Source organism: Grampus griseus (genome assembly GCF_964374135.1).
Source record: "Grampus griseus genome assembly, chromosome: 1".
Classification (NCBI taxonomy): Eukaryota; Metazoa; Chordata; class Mammalia; order Artiodactyla; family Delphinidae; genus Grampus; species Grampus griseus.
Window position 1 is genome coordinate 74,783,963 of NC_139017.1, and position 25,957 is coordinate 74,809,919.

The 25,957-nt window shown below is 52.9% G+C and overlaps 2 protein-coding genes across 9 annotated transcripts; one reads left to right on the top strand and one right to left on the bottom strand.

Moving 5' to 3' along the window:
- Window positions 1–105: 105 nt before the first annotated feature.
- On the bottom strand, window positions 106–2,678 carry TNFAIP8L2 (TNF alpha induced protein 8 like 2). The gene is made up of 2 exons (XM_082677122.1): window positions 2,636–2,678; window positions 106–986 (listed from the first exon to the last, which is right to left on the bottom strand). The coding sequence occupies exon 2, from the start codon at window positions 979–981 to the stop codon at window positions 427–429; it is 555 nt and encodes a 184-aa protein (XP_082533248.1). The 5' UTR covers window positions 982–986; window positions 2,636–2,678; the 3' UTR covers window positions 106–426.
- Window positions 2,679–11,691: 9,013 nt separating this feature from the next.
- Window positions 11,692–25,420, top strand: SEMA6C (semaphorin 6C). 8 transcript variants are annotated; one of them, XM_082649552.1, is made up of 21 exons: window positions 11,692–11,961; window positions 12,297–13,295; window positions 13,961–14,010; window positions 15,744–15,915; window positions 17,490–17,604; window positions 17,889–17,952; window positions 18,109–18,165; window positions 18,521–18,709; window positions 18,848–18,938; window positions 19,146–19,265; window positions 19,445–19,533; window positions 19,865–20,082; window positions 20,367–20,498; window positions 20,772–20,924; window positions 21,165–21,338; window positions 21,598–21,744; window positions 22,037–22,114; window positions 22,239–22,294; window positions 22,474–22,518; window positions 22,878–22,973; window positions 23,384–25,420. In XM_082649552.1, the coding sequence occupies exons 4-21, from the start codon at window positions 15,798–15,800 to the stop codon at window positions 24,427–24,429; spliced, it is 2,988 nt and encodes a 995-aa protein (XP_082505678.1). In that variant the 5' UTR covers window positions 11,692–11,961; window positions 12,297–13,295; window positions 13,961–14,010; window positions 15,744–15,797; the 3' UTR covers window positions 24,430–25,420. The 8 variants fall into 8 exon arrangements, with proteins under 8 accessions (XP_082505678.1, XP_082505677.1, XP_082505679.1 ...); XM_082649551.1 differs by having other exon boundaries at window positions 11,692–11,957; XM_082649553.1 differs by having other exon boundaries at window positions 11,692–11,957; window positions 12,297–12,445.
- Window positions 25,421–25,957: the final 537 nt, after the last annotated feature.

Here is a 25,957-nt window from a genome sequence, read left to right on the forward strand (position 1 = left end):
TCCAGACTCCGCCTAGAACTGAAGGTCTAGGATATCTCTAAAGGCTCCCTGCGCCGCCTGTCTTTAGTGTCCCCAGAGGAGTGAGATGGGCTACGCCCTCTTCCCCTGGTTCTGAGGGGAGGGGGCTTCCCTGTTTGAAAGGTCCCTTGTGGGGAAAATAGAGATCCAAGTTTCGCTTCATCTTTTTCAGGCAGCTTTGTTTCCTGTCTTGGGGCTGGAGTAGGAGAGAGGCCTCAACCCTCAGCATTGCTTCTTCTCCACCAGCAGTTGGGCATGGGGTGGTCTCAGAGTCACAGGCACTCTTGGGAAAGACTGAAACCTGAGGGTTGAAAAGCATTAGTGCAGATGAGCAGGGTTAGAAAGCCCATTATCTTTTTTTCTCAGTCAGCCATTTTGCCAAGAAGGAACGTGCCAGGGTCAGGGTTCTCAGAGCTTCCCCTCATCCAGCAGCTTCCTGAGCCCATCACAGATCTTGCCAAGGTGCTGAGTGTAGTCAGGCCCATAGAGGGCCGTGAGCAGGCCTGGGTCAGAGAAGTGATCAAACACGTGGCGGATGCGGCCATGTGACTTGGGTGTGAGGTGGCGCTCCACCAGTTCCAGCAGCACATCCCGGCACTCGGTCAGCAGGCCGGCCAGCACAGCAGCCTCAAAGGTGAAGTCCACCTCGCCGAAGCTGAGTGCGGTCATGGCGCCCTGCCGCAGCTTCTGGCGAAAGCGGGTAGCCAAGGCCAGCTCGCTGGGGCTGAAGCAGCCACTGCGGTGCAGCACGGCCACCTTGACGGCCACCTTGATCAGGTCCTTGATAACCCGCTGGGCCTGGGGCCTGCTGTGTGTGTATTCTTTGGACACACGGTAGAGCTCATCTAGCACCTCGCTGCTCGTCTCATCAACGAAGAGATGAGCCACAGATCGACCTGCCATCTTACTCAGCAGCTTCTTCTCTGCTTGCAGCACCAGACTCTTTGAACTGAAGGACTCCATGATTCCTAGGGAAGGGTTAGATGGGAGGGTATGTGGTCGTCACTAGAAGAAAGGCCACAGGCTTCCTTAGAGAGAAATGGCTTTTCCCCTTTCTGTCTCTTTGGTTTCTATCTCATTTTCATCTTTATTTGTCATCTTTCTCCCCCTGGGCCCCCTCAGTCCTCTGTGCTTTGTTTCCATTTTTTCTCCTTTTGTACTGTAGGAAATCATGATCTCTAAAACCAGAGGAGCAGTAATAGCTTTGGCTGGAGGAATGAGGGCACACCGGACGCTAGCGCACCGCAAGTTAAGACCTCAGGGGAAGTAGGCTGTTGCTATTACAGTGGAGAAGATAAAGCTTACCTGGCAGATAGTTCTCACAGCTGCCATTTTTGGACACTGCCTGGGTACCGTACATCTATGAGGTGTAGGTATTACTATCCTTGTTTTACAGCTGAGCAAACTGAAGCTTACGTTAAATAATTTACCCAAGGTCAAACACAACTGTTTTTCTGACTCCAAAAGCCCATGTCAGCTAGTGTGCTGTACTGCCTTTAAAGACGTGAGAAATATAGGGGTCCTGGGAGTCCTGACAAAAATAATAATGAACATTTATTGAGAACCTATTATGTGCCAAGTGCTTTATCTCAGTTTTCCCAACCCTTTGTAAGGTAGGTATCCCCAATTTGCAACGAGAAAAATGAAACTAAGAAAAATTAAGCAGCTTGGCTAAAGTCATTAGCAAATGGTAAAAGCGGGCTTTGAACCATATAATCCAAAGAAGGCTCCTTCCCTTGGAATGCGCTCAATGAGGTTGAAGCACACTGAGGAATCATGAAAAACAAGCACCTCAAGACAGTCCTAGAGTTCTCAGGTCCTCTGCTGGAACTGTGCTGAGGACCTCCTGGTGGCACATCAGCTGCAAGTATCCAGGGCGCTCTCCCCATGGTCCTCGCCTGTGGTGGTTCTGCTTGTTTTGCTTCTTACTTCCCCCTCCCCTGCTCTGCAGGATGTGGCTCTGACCGCAGTGAGGAGCAGCCTTGCCCTCTCCCCCCAAATGAAATAGGAGTCTGAAGAAGCAGGGGAAATGGGTAACTGGGAGGAGGGGTGGTTCTCCCCCAGCTGAATCGGTCCAGTGGGAATCTGGAACCTTGCTCTGCTCCCGGCTTTGCCTGGGGCTTTCTGGACCACGCTGTACATCCGGAAGAGGAGATTGCTCCATGTGAGCCTTCCTTCCTCCTTGGCCTTCCTGCTACCCAGCTCTCCACTGCCCCCGTTGCCATCTCACGTTTTGTCCACTGTCCTCTCCCCGTCTCCGTGTTTCAGTCTCCTGTTTTCTCTTGTCTGAGTCCTGCCCTGTGGCCCTCTGGCCATGCTCTCCTGCTGGCCCCTACATCTACCTCCATGTCTCCTAAGATCTCCTTGCACCTCTCAGTAGTCTGTCACATACCCTTATCCACCGCCATCCCTCAGCCCTGCCCCCACCCAAACCAAACCATGTCTTACTGAGGCTGCCTGGCCCCAGGAAGAACTGAGCTGGACCTCCCCACTGGGGGCTCAAGAATTCTATCAAATGAGAGTCTCACAATATGGAAAGCTCAGGCTGACAGAGCTAGGACTCTTCTGCCACCATCACCCCTAAAGCCTACCCTTCTGTCATTGCCTGGTCCCTCACCTGCTGCGCCCTGGGTGCCAGTCTTGCCTTGGATGTTCCGGGAGAGCTGACAGAATGGAGAAGCTCCTAAGTGAGAGGCCCTTTGGCCTGGCCCCACCCCTAAGCCCCGCCTACCTACTCTGTGCTCAACCTCCCTTCATCACACTGTCACCAAGAAGGTCTATGACACCGACAGCCTCCTAGAAATAAAAGGTCAAAAGGAATAGCACTCTGTAGGAAATAGTCTTGATTCTTTGAGGTGAGGAAGAGGAATTGTACATCTCCTGCTCCCAAGTTGTCTACCTCTTTCTATCCTTGCTGCCCAGTTCCTTGAGATCTTGTTCTCCTTATATGTCTGTGGTAATGGGGAAAATGTTAAGTACAGATTGCTGGGGTGGGGGGTCCGTGGGGAAAGTTGTGAAGATTGAACTGAGCTTAGACTGGAGACACCAGAGGCAAGTTAGAGATCAGGAGGTCGGAGTGTGTCCCTGGAGTCTCCAGGGGTGGGTGGCGCTGTGGGGAGACATTACCACGAGCATACGCTTTCAGCGTCTGGCTGGGTAAGGGGGTTCCCACCCTTAATACTTAAGAGAGACGAAGATGCTGGGGTCAGGGCTGCCGAACTAGGTATGACCAGCAGGTGTCAGCACATCATTGAACCACTAGAGGCAGCGCTCTCACTGTGCTTTATAGCTGCTAACACGTTATGAATGAAGGTAGTGCTCACTTCAGCAGCACATATACTAATCTCACCCCAGTCAGAATGGCCATCCTCAAAAGATCTACAAACAAGAAATGCTGGGAAAAAAAAAATTCTGGAGAGGGTGTGGAGAAAAGGGAACCCTCTTGCACTGTTGGTGGGAATGTAAGTTGATACAGCCACTACGGAGGACAGTATGGAGGTTCCTTAAAAAACTAAAAATAAAACTACCATACGACCCAGCAATCCCACTCCTGGGCATATACCCTGAGAAAACCGTAATTCAAAAAGAGTCATATACCACAATGTTCATTGCAGCTCTATTTACAATAGCCAGGACATGGAAGCTACCTAAGTGTCCATCGACAGATGAATAGATAAAGAAGATGTGGCACATATATACAATGGAATATTACTCAGCCATAAAAAGAAACAAAATTGAGTTATTTGTAGAGAGGTGGATGGACCTAGAGTCTGTCATACAGAGTGAAGTAAGTCAGAAAGAGAAAAACAAATACCATATGCTAACACATATATATGGAATCTAAAAAAAAAAGAAAAAGAAAAAAATGGTCATGAAGAACCTAGGGGCAGGACAGGAATAAAGACACAGACCTACTAGAGAATGGACTTGAGGACACTGGGAGGGGGAAGGGTAAGCTGGGACAAAGTGAGAGAGTGGCATGGACATATATACACTACCAAATGTAAAATAGATAGCTAGTGGGAAGCAGCGCATAGCACAGGGAGATCAGCTCAGGGCTTTGTGATCACCTAGAGAGGTGGGATAGGGAGGGTGGGAGGGAGACGCAAGAGGGAGGAGATATGGGGATATATGTATATGTATAGCTGATTCACTTTGTTATAAAGCAGAAACTAACACACCATTGTAAAGCAATTATACTACAATAAAGATGTTAAAAAAAAAAAAGAATGAAGGTAAGGGACTTCCCTGGTGGCACAGTGGTTAAGAATCCACCTGCCAATGCAGGGGACACGGGTTTGAGCCCTGGTTCGGGAAGATCTCACATGTCGTGGAGCAACTAAGCCCACGAGCCACAACTACTGAGCCCGCGTTCCACAGCTACTGAAGCCCAAGCGCCTAGAGCCCATGCTCGGCAACAAGAAAAGCCACCTCAACAAGAAAAGCCACCGCAATAAGCCGGTGCACCGCAATGAGAAGCCAGTGCACCGCAATGAACAGTAGCCCTCACTCGCCACAACTAGAGAAAGCTCATGTGCAGCAATGAAGACCCAATGCAGCCAAAAATAAATAAATGTATAAAAAGAAGTTTTTTTTTTTTAAAGAAAGAATCTTACAGGGACTTCGCTGGCAGTCCAGTGGTTAAGACTCCGCGCTTCCAAAAAAAAAAGACCCCATGCTTCCAACGCAGAGGGTGCAGGTTCAGTTCTGGTCAGGGAACTAAGATCTCACATGCCTCGCTAGCTAACACCCCACATGCGCACACGGCCAAAAAAAAAAAAAAAAAAAAAGAAATGTGCTTACATTTATCTCCCAGCCTGGTCAGGGAGATAAATGTAAGCACACATAACTGTAATACAAGTCAAATGATGTCATTAGCTGTAACAGAAGTTTAAGGAATTATGAGAGTAAAGAGAAATTTAGATTATTTCTGATAGGAGGGCTGAAGAGGTGGACTTAGAAGGATGGATTTAACTACTTACTAGGCAGAGTGTGGAAGAAATGCTTCTGCTTCCCAGATAATGGAGATAAGCATAAGCCATAGAGCAAACAATGATAATACAGGGCATGTTCAGGAAGTGGTGATTTATTCTGTATGACTGGAGCATAGGTTGTTTGAAAAAAAGTGAAGAAGGAAAAAGACCAGATCATGAAAGGCTTTAAGGGAGTTGCTCAACACTTCAGACTTTTGCTGTAGACAGTAGGGAGACATTAAAGGTTTTTGATCGGGGGAGTGAAATCATTAGCCCAGTGGGACTAGGTTAGAGGCTTCAGTGAAATTTTAGCTGAGGAAAGGGCATGCTTAAAAGGAAGTGATCACTGGTATAGCTTGCTTAAGCACAGTATGAGAACCAGTGAGAGACCTTGAGAGCTGGTGGTTTTATAAGAAGTTCTAACAGAAAGGGAAGAATTGGAACATTGTCCAGTTGTGAAAAGTTGAAGAGTAAAGATTGAAGTTCAGAAGTGGAGGCAGTCAGCATACCAGTGACTCCAAAACCATTGGTTCTCCTCCTTGGAGACAGTGATTGGGTCTTGGCTCCTTTCTTATTCCCACCTCTCTCAGCCCAGGTTCCAGAGCTGAGGGTCCTTGATACAACTTGGATTGGGAAATGTTAACAACTCCTTTAAGGAGTATGGTGGTAAAGGGATGAAGAGAAATGGAAAGGTAGCTTAAGGGAATGGGAAACTGGATTGACAGAGGGACTATTTTTAACTTGGAGTTCGAGGCCATTTGTAGGCTGAAAGGAAGGAGCCAGTGGACAGGGAGACTTAGAAAATGCGAAGGAGAGGTAATGTTTTTGGAGCAAGGTGTGGGGGCAGATGGAAAAGAATGGACTGCGAGCTCAGGGGAGGGAAGCAAGAGGAAAGAACTGGAGCTGGCATTTGTTGGGTGCACTCTGCTAGATGTTATATAAGTATCTCACTTCATCCTCTGATACCTCTATGAACTAAATGTCACTATCTCCTTTTCGCTGATGAAAAAGACTGAGGCTTAAAGAGGTTAGATAACCTGTTCCCAAATTAGAGAGCTAATAAATGGCAGACTGAGGACTTGTGTGATTTCCAAGCCTATGCTTTTTCTGACAACTACCTCACAAGGTTAGGAGGTAATAACTTCAACCTTATAATGAATGTGGCAGCATTCTATTCCTATACGCTCTATTAATTCGCTGATCACACACTCAGGGAACAATAGTAGGTGGCACTACCAAAATCACAGGAAAAGTAAAAGTCCTTTTTGAAAGAAATATATAATCTATAATTGGATAATAAAAGAGGAATTAATGTACAAGAAGATGCAAATACAGTAATACCTTCTGAATCCAGAATTCTGCTACCAGCTCCTTACCTGTTTACCTCTCCAGCTTTGCCTTATACTCTGCTCTAGCTGTGTTGTAATCCTCTCAGCTCCTCCAATATGCATCATGGTTGGCTTCTCTCTCTCCCTCACCTTCTCCCTCTTCTTGTACTCTAGACTTTCCCACTTCTTGTGTCTCTGCCTGGAACTTTCTTCCCATGGATACCTCTGCCCTGCCTGGTTAATTCCTACCCATCCTTCAGGTCTCAGCTGGAAAGTCATCGGAAGCCATCATGACTGTGAAGCCATCGTGACTCCCTAAAGTACACAGCACCCCTGTATTCCATAGTCCTGTAGAACCTCATACCTCCCTTATCATGATAATTACTCTTTATTGTAATTTGTGATTTTATTAACTGCCTCCCTACTAGGCTGTAAACTCCATAAGGGCAGGGGTTATGCTTTAGTGCCTGGCACTACTGTGCTCAATAAATGTTTGCTGAAAGAAGAAATTCAAAACACATCCAATAACCAGGAGATAAGGGGGAAATGGTAGCAACATAACAGTCACATGCAATAATGTTCATTTGTTTCACTCATGGGGAAGTCTTTCTTTTATTTTCTCTTAATCAATACCCATTTCTAGTAATCTTCTCTGAACCCACAGCATATAATTAGTAGCAAATTAAAAGAGGAAAGAGGAGCTTTTAGAAGCAAGAACACTGATAACAATGAGAATTAACACAAATAACAAGGAAAGAGAAGGAAAACAAAAAAGCCGACAATTGAAAATTGCAGCGTTTCTGGCCATGTGGAGGAGGAGCAAACAGTCTTAACTACATATATTCTAGACTCTGGGGTCCTCACTGTTCACCTGGACAATTAAGTTCACAGTGCTTCCTCTGAGCAAGCAAAAATCTGGTTAAATGATGTCTTGAATGTGTGAAACACTTTGAGATTTACAAAACATTTCACCTACGTTATCTTACTTCATCTCATGAAGTAAGCAGGCAGGTAAAGTGTCCACTCACAGGTGAGAGACTCTGCCTTAGAGATAAAGTGGTTTATCTTACAAGGTCAGTCAGGGTCTTAATGAATCCTAGTTGTGGTCTTTCCACTATATAATCCACAGGAAATTAACAACATCTTTTTGAATAATCCTTATTTGAAACAGTTAACATGAAATGTTTTGCACTTAATTTGGTAAAATCAAACTATCTGGAAAAATACTCAGAATGGAACATTCCTATGTTTCTGCTCAGCTGAGGTTTTACCATGGTTAGGACCAGTACTCCCGTATCAGTTCAGAAAGAAAAAGTTCAGTGTGATTTGAAGCAGTTAAGCAAGACTTCAGCCTGACATAGCTGGAGGTAGCGTTCATCTTTGGTGCATTTATTTCTTCCTCTATTTACTATATGCCAGGCATTATGACTTAAGTGCTGGGAATACAAAGATAAGAGACAAGCTTCCTGTCCTTAGACTAAGTGGTAAGTACCTATGGACAATCCAAATGGAAGTATCCAATAAGCAATTATAAAGTGAGTTTAGAGCTCAGGAGAAAGACTGAGATTGAATATCTATAAAGTTTATGGGGAGCCACATATAAATAGTTACTGTAACTGTTGGTGCAGATTATCTTGACCAGTGAGGGTATGTAGAGCAAGAAGAGGTAGCTAAGGACATGACCTAGGAAACACCAACATTTAAGGAGAGGTCAGAAAGACTGAGAAAGAGAGGCCACATCAATAGAAGTGAAGCCATTCATTCATTTAAAAAATGTATCTATTAAGTCCCTAGTCTTTGTTGAAAGAAAGAGGGACTCAGGAGCCAAAAGAGGAGAGTATTTCAAGGAAGGAAGGGTCAACAGGGCCAAATGCCATAAAGAGGGCCAAAGGATAAAGACTGAAGAGCTGTTCATTGAATGTGACAAGGAGGTCATTAGTGGCCTGGATGAGAACAATCTCAATGGAGTGATGGGGGGCCAAAACGAAAATGATTGAGAAGTGATTGAGAAGGGAAAAATGGGTACAGCAAGAATAGATGACTCTACAAATTTAGCTGTGAAGGAAAGAGAGAAATTGAGTGTTGACTAAATTACAGGCAAGGATTAAGAGAAAGTTTAGAATTTTTTTTTCGTTTGATCATGGGAGATATTTGAGCATGTTTATATGCAGAAGGGAAGATGTCAGTAGAAAAGGAGAGATTAGAAATAAAGGAAGGAGAAAGTATTTGAAGACATGTGGCATAAAGCACCTAAGTAGGAGCTATAGAGTCAGATTTGTTCAACCAATGTGTTACTAGTTAATAGCTGCAATGTGCCAGGCACTGTGCTGACTGCAAAGGATAACTGCAGTGAGAGAGACTAGACTGCTGGGCCCTTTGTGAATGGAGCTTACAGTAAAGCCGAAAGGTGAACCTTAGACAAGCAGTACAGACGCCCCACCTGCTGGGATGAGAGAGATGTGAGAATGCTCTAGAGGGCAAAATGTGGGTAGGATGCTCACTTTATTATCTCTATTTTTCTCTGAAGATGGATGTGGGTTCTGCTAAGATGAGCAAGGAAGCTGTGAGGAAAGCAACTTGAGAAAGGATTTCACACAGCTACTTGTAGGGGTTAGGAGAGGGTAATTTTCCAAGCTTGGAGATCCTGAGTTTATTAAAGGCTCCAATCTGTGGGACTGTGATTTTCTCCAGAAGACCCTGGGGAGTAGGATTTGTCCTTTGAAACAGCTCTAAGGCTCTTCCATTTCTTTCCATACCCAATGCCACTATCCTTGTCTCACTGCCTCTCTCCCCTCATACTTGAACCTTCCTGTTTTCTCACCAGAAGGTCTCCTTATCTTGCTAAAATAAAGCATTTTGACAGTAACACCTTTATTCAAGAACTCGAAATTATGTCCTTTTCCTATCAAATTTTTTAACCTATTCACCTTGGTATTCCAGGCCTTCCATAGTTTGTCTCCCTCTTCCCCTGTCCTCTGCTTCTAACTAGTATCTCTCTTACATATCAATCACACAGGCCCTTTTGCTATCCATGCTTCAGGCTCCATGTTTACCAAGTAAAAGCTTTTGCTGAAAGTATCTTCTTTGGAAGATTTTCTCCTTTCTTTTGCACCAAGCCAACTCCCACCAAAGCTCTCCCTGCCTCTGTGATAAAATGTATCCAACATCTTTCCCTGCAGTTATTATGAAGAGCACTTATTGTCTTTTCTTTCATTTATGAATTATATTCAATGTAGCTTTGGGGGGGGCTTTTTTTTTAAGACTTGGTATTGTTTTTCTTTTTATTTTTTTAATTTACTTTTGGCTGCATTGGGTCTTCATTGGTGCACACAGGCTTTCTCTAGATGTGGCGAGTGGGGGCTACTCCTTGTTGTGGTGCATTGGCTTCTCATTGCATTGGCTTTTCTTGTTGTGGAGCACAAGCATGGGCTTCAGTAGTTGTGGCACAACGGCTCAGTAGTTGCAGCACACAGGCTTAGTTGCTCCACGGCATGTGGGATCTTCCCAGACTAGGGCTCGAACCGGTGTCCCCTGCATTGGCAGGCAGATTCTTAACCACTGCACCACCAGGGAAGTCCCTTGGTATTGCTTTTTAATCATTTAGTACATGTAAGTCTTGTTTTAGTTCAAATAGATGGTCATTTTCTTAAAGACTGGGACTATATCCCACAGTGGGTTGTATTTGAAGTAAGTGCTTAATATGTATTGGATTGAATTGAGATTTTAGTTGGACCCTAAAACTTTAAATGAGTTATACCTTAATCCCCATTCACTAATCTATTCAATAAGCACATATTTTAATATCTAAGCCCTGTGCTAGGAGCTGGGGACATTTCTTTCAATCTCTGAGTGCCTCTATATTTTGAGGTGTCTTTCTCCCAAAAACCTCTTTCCAGCCTTTAAAACAGCCCCGACTGACCACTGAATTACATTGGACCCAAGACCCCCCTGCAGTTAACTTTGTGTAAGTATTGTTCCATTGTTTCTGATTCTGTTTATCTCATTGGTTCACCTTCCATTTCTGTCTCTGTGATTGTGTGTGTATATGTTTATATCTCTTGTTTACTTTGGGGCTTAGCCCAGTCAGTGATGCTACGCACCCTGATCTCAGTCCATTAAAGACTGTCCGGAAGTAGCAAACCCCTGCCCCTCTTTTCCTTCAGTCCAGAGACCAGGCCATGTTTGTGTGTGTGTGTGTGTGTGTGTGTGTGTGTGTGCGCGCCCGCTTAGATATAAAACTATCCAATAATGTCAATGTCTCCCATGCCACCCACTATCCTAGGAATTTTGAGAACGTCTTTTGTCCCAGTCCCCACACAGGGAAGAATCTTAGCAGGTGGGAGCCAAGCAGTGATGTTTGAAGTAGCCTCATTCTTCCTCCCCACTGACATTCCTGGAATCAAAGGGTCTTTATGGAGGGTGGGGCTGGAGAAGGAGCAGTTAGTTCTGCTGTTTGGAGGGATGTCCAGGGCCCTCTGAGGAAAGACCGGACATCACTAATCCTTGTCTGCGGGGCAGTAAGTCTATGTGGTGCTGGGGCAGCTGGTTACTTTCCCTCTTTCAGGTCTCCGTGTTGCTCCTCTTCCTGTGTGACTCTCTGAGTCAGTTGGTCCCGATTTCCACATCTCTCTTTTGGTTTCAGCCCCACTCACCTGTCCTCTTCCATCAACCAACATCCTCACTGCTGGCCACCCTGGCTTCCTGGCTCCTTAGTTCCTAGCCAACTGGCCCAACCCCATCTTGCTTTGACAGTAGGGGTGGGAGGGGAGATGATGCGGGTAAGGAAAACTTCCTGGCGACATCTTCCTTTCCTTTCCCAGGCCTCGAGTCTTCAAGTGCATGCTAGGCCTCCCTTATCCGGGTCAGGATGAACCAGAGGAGGCACAAGGGAAGAAATAAAGGGGTTGATTTAAAAAGAGTAGAGAGGAGGAACAGAGGTTTGGGGGCAGAGTAGGGGAGAGGTGTACCCAGGAGCAAGGTAGCCAAAGACATTGGAGAGGAGAAAGGAGAGAGGGAGGGTCACGCCGGCTCTGACAGCCCAGCCCAGCCGAGGTCCTCGGGTTTCCTGTCTCTCCTCCCAGCTGCTGTTCCTTCCTCTCTTGTTGTGAGATTTCTCCCCAGGGCCTCTCCATGTTAAAGCGTGTGACCCCCTCCTCTGTCCGGGTCTCAGCGACTGTCCGTGGATCTCGCGCCTGGCTTTGGTCTCCAGCTCAACCTCCCGGCCAGGCCTTCTCGGTGGGCGGTGCTCCTGGCGCCCCTCCTCCTCCGAGGGCTATTGGTGGAGAGGTGTCGAGAAGGCGGTGTCTAGCCGGCCTCCGAGAGTCGGATTAGTTGTGCAGACCCCGAGGCGGGCCGGAGGCGGGTCCGGCCAGGAGGCGGGCGGGGCGGCTGGGGCCCGGCCCAGAGCTCCGGGCGGTCGCATTGTTTTCCTCCGCGGAGCCGCGGCGGGAGTGGGGTTTGCGACTGGGACCCAAGGCTCACCCGACCTGACAGCGCCCGGGAGCCCAGATCCAAGCTCCATCCAATTCAGACATTCATCACGTCTCGCTAGAGCCCCAACCACCGATTGCGAACTCGGCGCGGTGCGCGGCCGCTGCCCGCCCGCTGAGATCTCTATTCCACTGACCCGGATCTCGGAGCAAGTACCCCGGAGCAGGGCTGGGGCTGCAGGGCGTCGGGGAGGATCGGGGCGCCTAAGGCTGGGGGCAAGCTTCCGAAGTGCCAGAGGGACCCGCCTGGGAGGGTGCCAGAGCGATGTGTGCTTGGTTGACGGAGAGGGTCAGCGGAGTTGGGGTGCGTGGAGGGAAGAGGGGACCGTGGCCGAGCCCCGTCACGGGGGACTGTGGGGCGCAGGGTCTGGGCACCTCTTGCGACCCGGCTTCTCTGAGTCGCATCCCTTGGATTGGGGAGCGCGAAAGGGATTATTTGAGGCGCGCACCGTACAGAGGGTGGAAAACCTGGTCTCTTTCCTCTCCAGCAGAGAAATTAAGGCTTCGAGACCCGTGGAGAACTGGACCCTCTCGTTGCCCCTGCAGGGATGGGAAGGGGAACACGTCGTTCCAGACTTTGGTGTTACAGCTGCACCTCTGTCCTTGTGCAAGCGGGAGTCTGAGCACCTCCCAGGGGGTTGGCTTGGGCATAGAGTCGGGAATGGGGCCCCTGAGAAACACCAGTCCTAGTGCCCATATCCTTCCTTCACCCCACTCGTCCTGGGGCTTTGTTAGACCGAGGTCTCCCAAGGAGGAGAGCCCAGCTGGCGACTGCATCTCGAGCCCGCGGACCCGCTCAGCCCTGGCCCCAGGCCCGCCCTCATCGGTTCCAAGCCTCTGGCCCTGTTTCCCTGGCCTCAGAGACCCGCCTCCACTCCCCAACCCCCGCTCCCATCCCCATTCGGTCTGCGCCTGCAGGCCCCTCCAGCCCCTCCTCCCGCTAACGTGGCTCTGGGACCCGGTCCCGGCCCAGACTCTCCTACCCGCCCCTCTCGGAGCCCCAGATCCAGTGAGGGGGAGACACGTAGAGCCCCTGGCCTCAGGCCCACCTCATGCGAGGCTCTAGACACCTGGATTATCCTCGTTGGGGGCTGGGTGGGAGGGAGGGTAGGTAGCAAGCCTGGGGCTGAGAGCTAAGGGTGGGGGGGAACTGTCTTGGAGAAGGGAACGTGCCCGTTCCGTGAGGCTCCTTGGCGCGCCCCCCGCTCCTTAGAGGAAGGTGGACTGGGGCGGGCGACCAGCCCGAGGGCTTCCTGCTATTGTCCCCCGCCCAGTCTCCCCTTCTCCATCCCTTCCCCAGCCCCCGCTAGAATCTGGCTTTGACCCGGGCCACTCCCCAGAGGTGGCTGCGGGGCCAGGAGGAGACAGAAGGGCTGTTTCCTCTTCCCAGCAAGGGGAGAACCTAGGAAGGGGAGAAAGAGCTGGCCAGGCCTCCCCCATTCGCTCCAAATGGGGGGTATGAAGCAGCTGGGATTGGTCCCGGCAGGGTAAGCCTTTCCCCAAGCCAGGGGTCAGATGGGGGCCGCTCAGATGCTGCTCCCTAAAATCAGCTATGGGAAGCCCCCTTAAAGATATGTCATAGTTAAGTCTAGGGGGCCAATGCAATGGCCAACCAAGTGTTTTTAGAGGCTGGACTAATCCAGTCTAAGGTGGGGGGTAGGGTGGAGAGAGATTGGGTGGGAGGGAGTCAGGGACTGCTCTCAGGGAAGAAGGAAGGGGCTGGGGGGTGCTTGCTATCAGAGCATTTTGCCTAGAAATGAAGAGCATGCAAATGAGATGCAAATTAGCCTCTATTGTCCCCAGCTAGGGAGCTTTTGCTAAGAAGGCTGCTGGATTCTGAAGGTTTTAATGTGGGAGTGGTCGTCATGCCCTCCAAACTCTCCCAGTCACCCCTTTTCCCAAGACTGGTCCTGCAGTTCCAGGAGTTTCTGGGTAGGGGCCAGCCCCAGCCCCTGCCCTCACATCTCTGGGCATGAAGCAGCCAGCACCTTTGTAATCAGGCTCAATGTCAATGTGCCCCCCACTCCCAGGGCAGCATCTCCCCTACCCTAGCTTCATTAGACTTCTCCTGAATGTTCACATTCACTTTTATTGGATGTGGTAAGGAGGTATAGCTCAGCCTCTTCCCTCCTTCTGTCCCTTCTTCCATCAGGTCAGAGGTCTCCTATCCCCCTCAAACCCCCACAGGAGTCACCACCCCAGGTAAGGAAAGGGCAACAGCTCCTGAGGGCAGGGGATGGAAACAGGCATGGCCTGGGAGCAGAAAGAGGGTCTGACTGTTCTCCCCACTTGCCTGAGACTGAAGTTGTTTCCTGGGTGAAGATACCAGTTGCCCAGGGCAACCTGTGGGGGGGGTGGGCAGGAGGGGGAGGATAGGAGACAAGCTGTGTCCCTTTCTCTTCCCCTGGGAGCACCAACATCGGAAGCATGGGGCGGGGGTGGCAGAGGGAGGCTTGGCCTTTCAGCACCAGAGGGTCTTTAGCTAGCTGACTGCTCTGCCCCTGGGGAGGGGGTCATCATTAGGTGCTCCTACCCCTTCCCCTCCTCCAGCTCTCTTGGGACCCCATCTGGCGTCAGCCTCCCCACCAGTGATGCTGGATTGGGGATGGGGTACACTTGGGTCCTGGCTCCAAGAGTGGAGTTGTTGGGGAGATGGAATGGGCTAAGCCTGGAAGCCCAGGGTCTCTTCTTTAGGCGACATGGTGGGACAGGCAACTAAGGATTAGTGAAGGATAACTGTCTGTTCACAGAAAGGAAGGAGTCTCACCCTTCCTGACCTGATTTCCCGAGCCTACTCAGCCCTTCACTTCAACTTCAGGGGAAGGCAGGAAGCTGGTGTACACCTCCCACTGTGGGTTCCAGCCAGGGTCAGCTTGGCTGTGGGAGGCTGATGGAAGCTGATGGGTGGGAAGGAGGGCTGTCTCACTGTCCCTGCCACCATATCTATCTTCTCCTGGACTTTGGGCTACAATCGCCTGGCTGTCATTGAATTATTTATATTTTCATTCCAAGGCAGTCCGAAGAGGGAAGGGAAGGGAAGGGGAGACATGTTCAGCCATATCTCCTCACCAGTATAGCCCCTTCTATGCCTGGCTCCTCATAGCGGGTGGGTCTGCTCTTCCCCACATTAAGCACATGCAGTGGTTCTTTGGAGTCAGGGAGGGAACAGGGGGCTAGGCAGGCTGGGAGGGGGCACAGTGGTCGGGCAGACAGCTGCGGCCAGAGCTAAATTTAGCCTCTGATCTGGCTTTGATGCAGATTCATTTTTGGCTAAGACAGCACCCCTCCCCCACTCCCCTCCCTACTCACTCAGCTTCTCCCTAGCAATGGGAAGGGCCCCAGAAGCGTGAGCTTAGACCAGGACAAAGACCCCTAGGCTGCCTCCCCCACTCTGTTCTTCCTCAACCCTAGACAATGATGGCTGCTTCGCAGCTGCCTCTACCAGGGCACAGCGCCTAAATTGCTCCCGGGTGCCATGGGGGTCCGTGAGGGAGGGGGGAGGCAGACATGGTGCCCTCTTCCTCCTCCCCAGTGCCAAGGAGTCACTATTTATAATTTTAAGGCTTCAGTGTCTAATTATAGCTGAGAAGAGGTTAGCAAGAGGGGGGCCACGAGGTGTCACCTACTGAATGTCCCAGGCCCAGTCAGGAGAGAGGAGAAAAGGCTGAGTGAGAAGACTGGGAGGGGGAGCAGGCGGGTCCTGTCCTTACCTGGGGTCATGCTGGCAGGCTTCGTACCAGCCAGTTTGGGCCAGTTGGACAGGGAAGGGCCTTGAGTGACAGTGACAGCTGGCTGGGACTGAGGCAGTGCCAGAGAGAGGTTTCTTCTCCCTACTGCACTGGGTCTTCTGGGGATAGACCTGGGAAAGGGTCCGCCTGCTTCAGAAGGTGGAGGAAATATGACCCCTTCCCCCACTTTTCTGTCTTCTCTTTCAGGGCCAGCATATGGGTGAGGGGGCACCCCCTGGGGCCTGAGCTGCCCCACACAGGATGCCCCGTGACCCCCGCTTCATGCCTTTGCTGCTACTGCTGTTGCTGCTCTCACTTCCCCACACCCAGGCTGCCTTTCCCCAGGACCCCCTCCCTCTGCTGACCTCTGACCTGCAAGGTGAGTGCTTGGTACCTCACCCCCTCTATATGAGCTCAGCACTCAGCCTTGGCAGGTAGACACTGAGACCCCTTGTGTGGGTGGCAAGGTGCAGGAAGGCTCTCAGTCTCAAGGAAGCTAAGAGCCTGACCAGAAAAGGGGAGAAGACAGGTAGAGTGAGCTGGCACCTCAGGTCCGTCACTTCTCATCTGTGGGCCTACTTCCTTCACTTCCGGGCAGCGTTGTTCAGTGATAAAGAATGTGGACCCTCGGCCAGACCAGACCTTAGCAGGTTTGAATCCCTGCTAAGCTGCTCACTTGCTGTGTGAGCTCTTCAAGTTAGTTAACCTTTCTTTGCCTCAGTCTCCTCATCTGCAAAATGAAGGTAGTCATAGTATTTTACCGGGAATTCCCTGGTGGTCCAATGGTTAGGACTCGGTGCTTTCACTGTGGTGGCCTGGGTTCAATCCCTGGTTGGGGAACTAAGATCCTGCAAGCCATGCAGTGCAGCCAAAAAAAAAAAAAAAAAATACTACTAATAATAGTATTCTACCTCATAGAGTTATTTAGGGATTAAATGAGCTAATACAGGTAAAGTTCTGAGAACACTGTCTGGCACAAAATAAATGATTTATATATGTTTGCTATTATTATTAGCTACAAAATGAAGGCTTGGGACTAATTCAGTGGTTCCCAACACCTCTTACCTCCCTCTCCACCACGTTATCACTACCAAGTCTAGGTCCCACCGTGAGGGAAACCACCAGCCAACTTTTCCTGAGAAGGACCTTTATCTATTTGCAAGTTCCTATTATATATGCAGGATTTAGAGTAATTTTAAGGACGAAGGAATGGCAGTTAGGTTATTGGGAGTAACTGTTGGGGGATAGATAAGAGCAGCAAACACATGTGCCAGATGTGGTTCGAAGCACCATACGAATGTTAAATCATCTCTCTCTGAACTCTGGGGTCCCTTTGAACGCTGATGACTGTGGTTTCCATGATCAGGCCAGGTGGATGCTGGAGTTGGTCAGAGGAGGCAGAAACCTTGGAGGGCTGAGGTGGCCTGTGAAGAGCCTTGAGGGGAGGGTGCAAAGAGAGGGCTGGGAGAAATGGGGTGAGTAAATGGTCCACATGGGACAGTGCACAATGTGGGAGTGAAAGGGAATTGCTAGCCCTAAGGCAGTTCCAAGAAGGGGTTGGGCTCAATTCTGGAGTCAGACAGACCTGGATCTCAATTGGGGTGCCTGCCACTTCCAAGCTAAATCAGCTGTGCAAATTTCTTAATGGCTTTAAGCCTCAGTTTCCTCATCTGTAAGATGGGGCCACTGTTAGTACCTACCTCATAGGGTTGTTGTCTGAAGTGAGACAATGCATCTAACATGCTAACATAGTGCTTGGCAGAGGTTAAGCGCTCAGAGTTAGCTGGTATTACATTTATTAATAGCCTTATTAATAGCTTTATTAATACCTCACAACTCATCTCACATATCCATTTTATGTCCGTGGCTGGGTTTCATCTGGCTGGAGAGGGTGTTGAGGGAGTGCGTGGTATTCTGGCTGGCCCTCAGCACCCACCTCTCTGTGCCTTCTAGATATTTCCCCATTATCCTGGTTCCGGGGCCTGGAGGATGACGCTGTGGTTGCAGAACTTGGGCTGGACTTTCAGAGATTCCTGACCTTGAACCGGACCTTGCTAGTGGCTGCGCGGTAAACTGGCTGTGGCACCATTGTGGGGCTGACAGGCCTGCTGCTGGGCAGGCATGGGACCTGCATGGCCACTGCAACATCTTGCAGGGGACACATGCAGGTGTATAAGCCATGGGACATGGGCATGCTAGGACCCAGAGCACAACTGCCAAGTTGTGGAGTAAGGGGGAGGAGAGAGGGCACTGTTTGTCCCTGAGCAGCTGAACACGGGCCAGGTGGGAGGCTCAGGAGTTCAGGTGGGGATCCATGGCTTGGCTCTGATCCCTCCTTGCCTGTCTCTTCAGGGATCACGTTTTCTCCTTCGATCTTCAAGCCCAAGAAGAAGGGGAGGGGCTAGTGCCCAACAAGGTGAGGGGCTGTGTGGGAGGAGGTTGAGGCATGGAGATGAGGCTGGGAAAGGTCTAACCGGGATCAAGTGGGTAGGCAGAAGACTCCAGGAGGAGCCATAATGTGAGGTGGTTCCAGGTTGCCCCATGATTTTTCCCCTTCTACTTCTCCCGCCAGTATCTAACATGGAGGAGTCAAGACATGGAGAACTGTGCCGTGCGGGGAAAGCTGACGGTGAGGAGTGGGGATGAGAATCTTGAGGGAAGGAGATGACCCTGCCTCTAGGCTCTGTCTAAGTGGCCTCCATTGTGCCCATTTCCCCTCACTTCTCTCATCTTGAGGAAAATGTACAGGAAAGGGAATTCATGATTTTTAGCTTCCTTTACACACCTCACACAAAAGGAAAGTGAGGCTCTGAGAGGCCAAAGAACTTGCCCAAGGCCACAGAACTAGGAGTAGATAGCTTAGTTGGGACTTCACCCCACACTGCTCTGCCTGGCTCAAGTGGAGCAGCCCTACTTCCTGTGACCCCCACCCCATCCCAGCCCCAGGGAGCCCTGTCACTGACCGAGAATTCTGGACTTTCTAGGACGAGTGCTACAACTACATTCGTGTTCTCGTTCCCTGGGACTCCCAGACACTCCTTGCCTGTGGAACAAACTCATTCAGCCCCGTGTGCCGCAGTTATGGGGTACAAAGGCGAGGGCGGGGCATCAGGACTGAAGTGGGAGAAGAACCCAAGCTGGGCAATCAGTTCAGTGGGGATGGACCAGCAGGGGTAGGGGAACAGGAGTGCCCAGAGGGGAGGGGTCCGGAAGGGGTGGAGCAAGGAGGCAAGGGGACATGAGGAAGTGGGCTATGGAGCCAGACTCGCAACACCCCAAGGGGTCCAAGAACCTGTTTCCTCTGCCTCCAGATAACTTCGCTGCAGCAGGAGGGTGAGGAGCTGAGCGGGCAGGCTCGATGCCCCTTTGATGCCACGCAGTCCAACGTGGCCGTCTTTGCAGGTATGCACCTGGGCATGTGAGCAGCAGGCATGTGGTCGGAGGGAACTCCCACGTTAGCCCCTTTCCTAATTTGGTCTTTCCCCCATGCTCCTGAGTGGAGGGTTAAGGTAGGGGCCAAGGTCAGGCCAAGGGAGGGATGTGGGAGGCCCAAGAAGAGCCAAGATACGGATCCCTGAGCCCTCCCCTGACCCCACCCTACCCCTCCAGAGGGCAGCCTGTATTCAGCCACAGCCGCGGATTTCCAGGCCAGTGACGCTGTGGTTTACAGAAGCCTTGGGCCTCAGCCCCCACTCCGCTCCGCCAAGTACGACTCCAAGTGGCTCCGAGGTCAGGGCGGGCCTAGGGCAGGGAGGCTGCTCTTGGGGAGGAGGTGCAGGGGGCGGTCGATGGCAGGCAGCTGGTGGTAGTGGTGAGCATGTATGCAGAGGGGAGAGGCTGTGGGGGGCCAGGAGTTTCTGAACAGGTGTAGTTTCTCTTCCGTACCTTTCCCGTCGCTCCCCCTTCAGAGCCACACTTTGTCCACGCTTTGGAGCATGGAGACCATGTCTACTTCTTCTTCCGAGAAGTCTCTGTGGAGGATGCCCGGCTGGGGAGGGTAAGGAAGTGGGCACCAGGGGTGGGTAGCTAGAGGGCTCTGCTGGATGGTGAGGAGCCAGTCATTCAGGGGAGATTAGGGGCTCCTGGCCCTAATCTCCACAACGCAATCCCCTGGACTCTGAGGCCCCCAACTTGGAGTAGCCCCCAGGCCTCTGCCCCCGCATCCTGCTAGGTCCCTCACCTTGACCCACATTGACCGACCACACCCTTCCTTTGCTATGCCCCTAACATTTGTCTCTTGGTGCTCTAACTCACCACATTGCTCTCACCCTGCTGGCCCTGGGGCTCTCTCTCACCATTCTCCTCGTCTCCAACTCTCCCACACACAGGTACAGTTCTCCCGTGTGGCCCGTGTGTGTAAGCGTGACATGGGTGGCTCACCTCGGGCCTTGGACCGCCACTGGACATCTTTCCTGAAGCTGCGGCTCAACTGCTCTGTCCCTGGGGACTCTACCTTCTATTTTGACGTCTTACAGGCCTTGACAGGGCCTGTGAACTTGTATGGACGCTCTGCTCTCTTTGGGGTCTTCACCACCCAGACCAATAGGTTGGTACCAGACTAACCAATGTGGCCCCATCTGTCCCCTGCCCCACCAGCATCCAGGTTCCTCTCTCAGCGCCTATTGATGAGGGCAGTGAGCAGAAGCTCCATTCAAAGCCAGTTTGCTGTTCTGCCCACCGTTTTTCTCCTAGCGTGGCCCCCAGGAGCTGCCCCACCCTCTCAGGCTCCGCCCTAATACGGTATATGAAGGGGAGCTGCCATGTCTTACCTAGGAGGACCTGTGCTGTCCCTTCCAACACCTAGCCCGCATCCTTTTCTGGCTCCCTCAGCATCCCCGGCTCTGCGGTCTGTGCCTTCTACCTGGATGATATTGAGCGTGGGTTTGAGGGAAAGTTCAAGGAGCAGAGGAGTCTGGATGGGGCCTGGACCCCTGTGTCTGAGGACAGGGTCCCCTCCCCCAGGTACGCAGGGTGGGCGTGGCCTTTGTGGAGGTAGAAACAAGCAGTGTCTGCTCCCCAAATGGGATTATGAGGAGAGGGCAAGGTGTCCAAGGCCTGGGGAGGGGGCTGTAGAGGGTTGGCAGCAGGGAAGGGAAGCAGTGGTGTGAATGTCTGCGTGTAGGCGGAACAAGAGTTACCAATCATGTTTGGGAGCAGTGGGTAGGTGGTGGTCACACAGCCTAACTAAGCCCCAGCTCCCTGCCCTAAGGCTCCCTCTTCCTTTGTGTCCACCAGGCCAGGATCCTGTGCAGGAGTAGGTGTAGCTGCATTGTTCCCCTCTTCTCGAGACCTCCCTGATGATGTCCTGACCTTCATCAAGGCTCACCCTCTCCTGGACCCTGCCGTGCCACCTGCCACCCATCAACCTCTGCTTACCTTCACCAGCAGGTATGGGGCTAGAAAATGCTGACCACTGCCTTCCCCGCCTCAGCCACTCTTTCCCTGACCCCACAAGGTAAATCATGTTGGTAGGAGGAAGAACCCGTGAAAGTGGAAGGGAGAGAGCTAAGAAGGAAACACTGGGCTGGGGGAAGGGCAGAGAAGGGGGTACCCAGACACATGCGCTGTCCTTGAAACACTCAAGCTTCCACTGGTCAGGTTGTCCTGACCTGAGGCCTATCCCTCCAGGGCCCTACTGACCCAGGTAGCTGTGGATGGCATGGCTGGTCCTTACAGTAATACCACAGTCCTGTTCCTTGGCTCCAACGATGGGATAGTGCTGAAGGTGCTGCCCCCATGGGGGCAATCTGGGGGCCCTGAGCCCATTCTGTTGGAAGAGATCGATGCCTACAGCCCCTCCCGGTGAGCCCTTTGTCCAGCAGGCCCCCTTGGGACGTGGAGTGGTAGATGGGGATATGGGGATGGGGTGGGGACTCCAATATTGGAAGTTGTGGGGAAGAGAGAGGGCCTTGGCGAGAAGCTGGACACTGTGTTGGGGCAGAGTAGCCCTATGAGTTGTACTCAGTTGCTTGTATGCCTCCCCCGCTTCTGTTCTTTAACTTACCCAGGGAAAAAGGAGCCTCACCTGCTCCATCTCTGATTCCTTCTGGCCTCACCCTAGGTGCAGTGGGAAGCGGGCAGCCCAAACAGCACGGCGGGTCACAGGGCTGGAGCTGGACACTGAAGGTCACAGGCTCTTTGTGGCTTTTTCTGGCTGTATCATCTACCTCCCTCTCAGTCGATGTGCCCGGCATGGGGCCTGTCGGAGGTGAGAGGGACCTGAGGTCAGGCCCTGCCTGGGTGGGCTCTGGGCCTGCAGGCACACAGGAACACAGGCATAGTGGGTGGCAGGGAAACGCAGGGGATGGTTTGGGGGTGGGTATCTCAAGCATTCTGCAGGTGGGCAGTAACCAGGGACTGGACTAGGGATTGGGGTGGATAGGATGGGAGTATCAGGCTAAGAGCCTCCTGCAGGCCAGGGTGAGAGTGGAAGAGGCAGGGGAATGGAATGTGATTAGGGTGGAGAGGGTCCCAGCCTCACATGACTCAGTTTTCCCTAGGAGCTGTCTGGCTTCTCAGGACCCATACTGTGGATGGGACAGCTCCAGAGGCTGTGTGGATATCAGGGGACCTGGTGGGTAAGTGAGAGGCTCGTGGATCTCCTGAGGAGAAAGTTCCCCACTAAGAGAGGAAGCTGAGGGCTAGGGTGGGGGATGGGGGCAAGATGTATACCTGCACTGAGCCGCCTCCATTTCCTCCTAGGATTGATGTGCATCCAGCCGGGAACCAGGAATCCATGGAGCACGATGACTGCCAAGGTAAACAGAAGCGGCAGGGGTAGCTGTAGCCATTGTTGCGCATGGCTCTGACGGCCATAGACACCATCCCAGGTGTGGGCTTTTGTCTTTCTCTCCTTCTGTGGTACAGTCATGCCCATCAGTTCTTCATGAAGCTTCCCTCTGCCCCTATCTTCACCCTCTCTCTCCCTTTTTCATAGATGGAGCTACTGGGAGTCAGTCTGGCACAGGGGATTCTGCTTATGGTGAGTTCTATTGTCCCAACTTCACCTTGCTCAGCCCACACTCACCCAAGTCTGTGCCCCATGGCAGCAGCAGACCAGCACCCTGGACACCCTGAGAGAGTCTCAAAAAAGGGTTAGCATCCTCCAAATACCTAGCATAGGACTCAGTGCTTGGCACATAATAGGGTGCTTAACAGATAGTTTTTGAACAAATAAATGAAAGAGTGCCTTGCATAGTGAGCCCTCGCCCATTTCCAGAGGAAAATGAAGGCTGCACTTCTGGACCTTTGGGCTCCAAAGGGGGTGCGGGAACCCGCTTAATGGGTATCAGAGGTGGAGAGCAGGAGCCTCACTGGCTCTGACCTGGTCTCTGTCACCAGTGCTTCTGAGTCCTGGCCCTTCCCCTGAGACCCCAAGCCCCCCCAGTGATGCCCACCCCCGGCCCCAGTCTTCCACTCTTGGAGCTCACACTCAGGGTAAGGGGGCTGGCTGGGAGGGACAGGAGTGAAGTGTGGGGCTGCTGATTCTTGAAGAATTCTAAGCCCCTCACTGATCGCTGTTTGGTGCTCACTAATAATGCCTGTTTGGAGCCTCCCCTCCCAGCCCCGCCTCCCTCAGCACGGGCAGAGTTTGGCAGTTGTTCTTGGCATGGCTACAGGGGCCAGAGCTGGGATGGGGACTCCCCAGGCCCAAGCTCTAGCTTGCGTGTGAAAGGTAGTTCGGTGGGTTGTGTGTGTTGAGGGGTCAGGGGAGGTGATTCCTAAAGAGGGTCAAAGCTGCGTTGGAGCTGAGCAGCAGCAGGAGAGAGGCTACACTTCGGAACCTGCCATCCCGCTGGCCCACCTTCCCTGAGCCTCCCTCCTCCCTCCTTCCTCTCGGTCGGCAGGCGTGCGACGGGACCTCCCGCCAGCCTCAGTCTCCCGCGCCGTCCCCATCCCACTCCTCCTGGCCTGTGTGGCCGCAGCCTTCGCCCTGGGCGCCTCGGTCTCTGGCCTCCTGGTCTCCTGCGCTTGTCGCCGCGCCCACAGACGTCGGAGCAAGGATATCGAGACTGCGGGGCTCCCGCGCCCTCTCTCCCTTCGCAGCTTGGCCCGTCTGCACGGGGCGGGCCCAGAGCCGCAGCCAACGTCCAAGGACGGAGGGGGCGCACAGACAACCCAGCTCTACACCACCTTCCTGCCTCCTCCCGAGGGCGTACCCCCGCCGGAGCTGGCTTGCCTGCCCACCCCGGAGTCCACGCCAGAGCTGCCGGTCAAGCACCTCCGCCACGCCGGGGGTCCCTGGGAGTGGAACCAGAACGGGAACAACGCCAAGGAGGGCCGGGGCCGCGCCCGGGGCGGGAACACGGCGGGCGGCCCCGCGCCGCGCGTGCTGGTGAGGCCGCCGCCGCCCGGCTGTCCCGGGCAGGCCGTGGAAGTCACCACCCTGGAGGAACTGCTGCGCTACCTGCACGGCCCGCAGCCGCCCAGGAAGGAGGTCGAGCCCCCGGCCGCCGCCCCTTTCACCTCGCGGGCGCTGCCGCCCGAGCCCGCCCCCGCCCCCACCCTCTTTGCCGGCCCCTGCCTGCTCCCCCGGGACTGTGCCACGCCTCGGAGGCTGGACGTGCCCCCGGAGGGCAAGCGCCCGGCCCCCGCCACCCGGCCTGCTCTCTCCGCCCCAGCTCCCCGGCTCGGGGTGGGCGGCAGCCGGAGGTTGCCCTTCTCCACGCACCGTGCACCCCCCGCGCTGCTCACCCGAGTACCCTCGGGAGGCCCCTCCAGGTACTCCGGGGGTGCCGGGAGACACCTCCTGTACCTGGGCCGGCCTGAGGGGCACCGGGGCCGCGCCCTGAAGAGGGTGGACGTCGAGAAGCCCCAGGTGCCCCTGAAGCCTCCCCTCGTCGGACCTTCCTCGCAGTCGGCCGTCCCTAGTGGCAACCATTTTAACTTTTAAAGGGAGCTGCTCCAAGGCCTCAAATGGTACCCTCGAGGCCCATGCCCTCAGAGGCCGTGAGCGTGGACGCATCTCCAAGGACAGATCACCTCCCTCTCTCCTTGTTCCACACCTCCAGCCTTCCTGGACTCTGAGAGTCTCCCGGGGTCCCCGCCCGCCCCGGGTTTATTTATTGACTGCCGACTGTCTTTCCCCCGTCCTCGAGAGAGGAGTGGGAGGTGAGAAGCTCGCCCCCTCAGTGAGCCAGCTTTTCGGGGGGAACTGGCACACTCCCACTCCCCCACCTCCCTCAGCCAAGCTGCCTTAACTCGCCCCTCCGGGCCTCCACAGACTGGGCCTCGGGCGGGCCGCACGGCGGACGGACGGGGCTGCGCCACGCCCGTTGTGTAGAGTCCTCGGGCCTCCTGGGACGTGCCTCCTCCTACTGTGTAGGAGCCTCCCCTTCCCAATACAGCTGTGTCCCCGAGCCGCTGCCTGACTTTACTCGCGGAGGGGGCGGGGCGGGAGTCGGTCGGCTGCTCTGAGCCCTTTTTCTCCAGAATCTCTGCCTTCAACTTGGCCTTGAGCTCTCTCCCGAGTAATTGGGATGGCTGCGCTCCCACAGGGGTTTATCACGAAAGATTTCCTGAAGGAGGCAAGCTAAGAAATGGTGCGTGGAGATGAACCAGGGCCCAGGAGACCCCGGGTAGAATTTAGGTGGGGTTAGGGAGGGTACTCCGAGCACGTTTCTGGACCGAGATAAGAGGGACTTTTTCGTAGAATGCTCTATGGGGTGGGGGGAGGGTATTTTTGGAGAAATAAAATGAAGCTGCAGCGTAAGTGATTTAAGTTTCACATCAGGAAATCTTGTCATAAAGGGAATTTGGCTGGAAAAACCTGGGTCGCAAGAGGGGTAGGCTGCAAAAAAAACCCCAGCAAAGTACTGGTGAAGTTAGGGGTTTGCCCCAGCAGTTCCCTAAGGAGCAGTTCCCCTTCGCGGAGCCAGAGGGGTGCCGAGAAGCGTATTTTATTGCACGCATGCGTAGCCTCCTCTCGCGGACTCCCGGGCCGCACTCGACCCCGCGCGCCGAAGATCAGCTAGCGTGTGTCGTGAGGTTCCTCTGGCCCGGGCTGGGTGCAGATACCTGTCCGTTACTCCCGGGGGCCAATGAGAGGGACGAGCAGGACGGCCTGCCCCGCCCACTGCCTGGAGCGAAAGACCTCGCGCGGGCGGTGGCTGCTTTTGCGGATTTGGAAGTCTCGTTTTTACCGGCGCGTGGCGGGGATATCCACCGGGTTGGAGCCCTAGGCCGCCCTGCCGCTGACGCCTCCTGGAGGCAAGACCACGCCTTGCAGCTAAGGAAGCCTCGCCAGTTCCTCTCCGGGTTTTTTGCCTAAAAGCCCTCGACAGGAATCCGCTGGGAACAGTTTGAAGAACCCTGAGATGGTTTCTAGCTCCGCCCTTTACTGCTTGTGATCCTGCCTAGTTAAAGCTCTACCCTAAGCCTCCGTTTCCTCACCTGAAAAATGGGGTTGAGAGGCTCAAGTA

Bases quoted from the DNA above. Each gene is read 5' to 3' on its own strand.
- TNFAIP8L2 (XM_082677122.1), bottom strand. From the start codon at position 981: ATGGAGTCCTTCAGTTCAAAGAGTCTGGTGCTGCAAGCAGAGAAGAAG.
- SEMA6C (XM_082649552.1), top strand. From the start codon at position 15,798: ATGCCCCGTGACCCCCGCTTCATGCCTTTGCTGCTACTGCTGTTGCTG. The intron at 15,916-17,489 runs GTGAGTGCTTGG...TGTGCCTTCTAG, and splicing joins GCTGACCTCTGACCTGCAAG to ATATTTCCCCATTATCCTGG. The intron at 19,534-19,864 runs GTAAGGAAGTGG...TCCCACACACAG, and splicing joins AGGATGCCCGGCTGGGGAGG to GTACAGTTCTCCCGTGTGGC.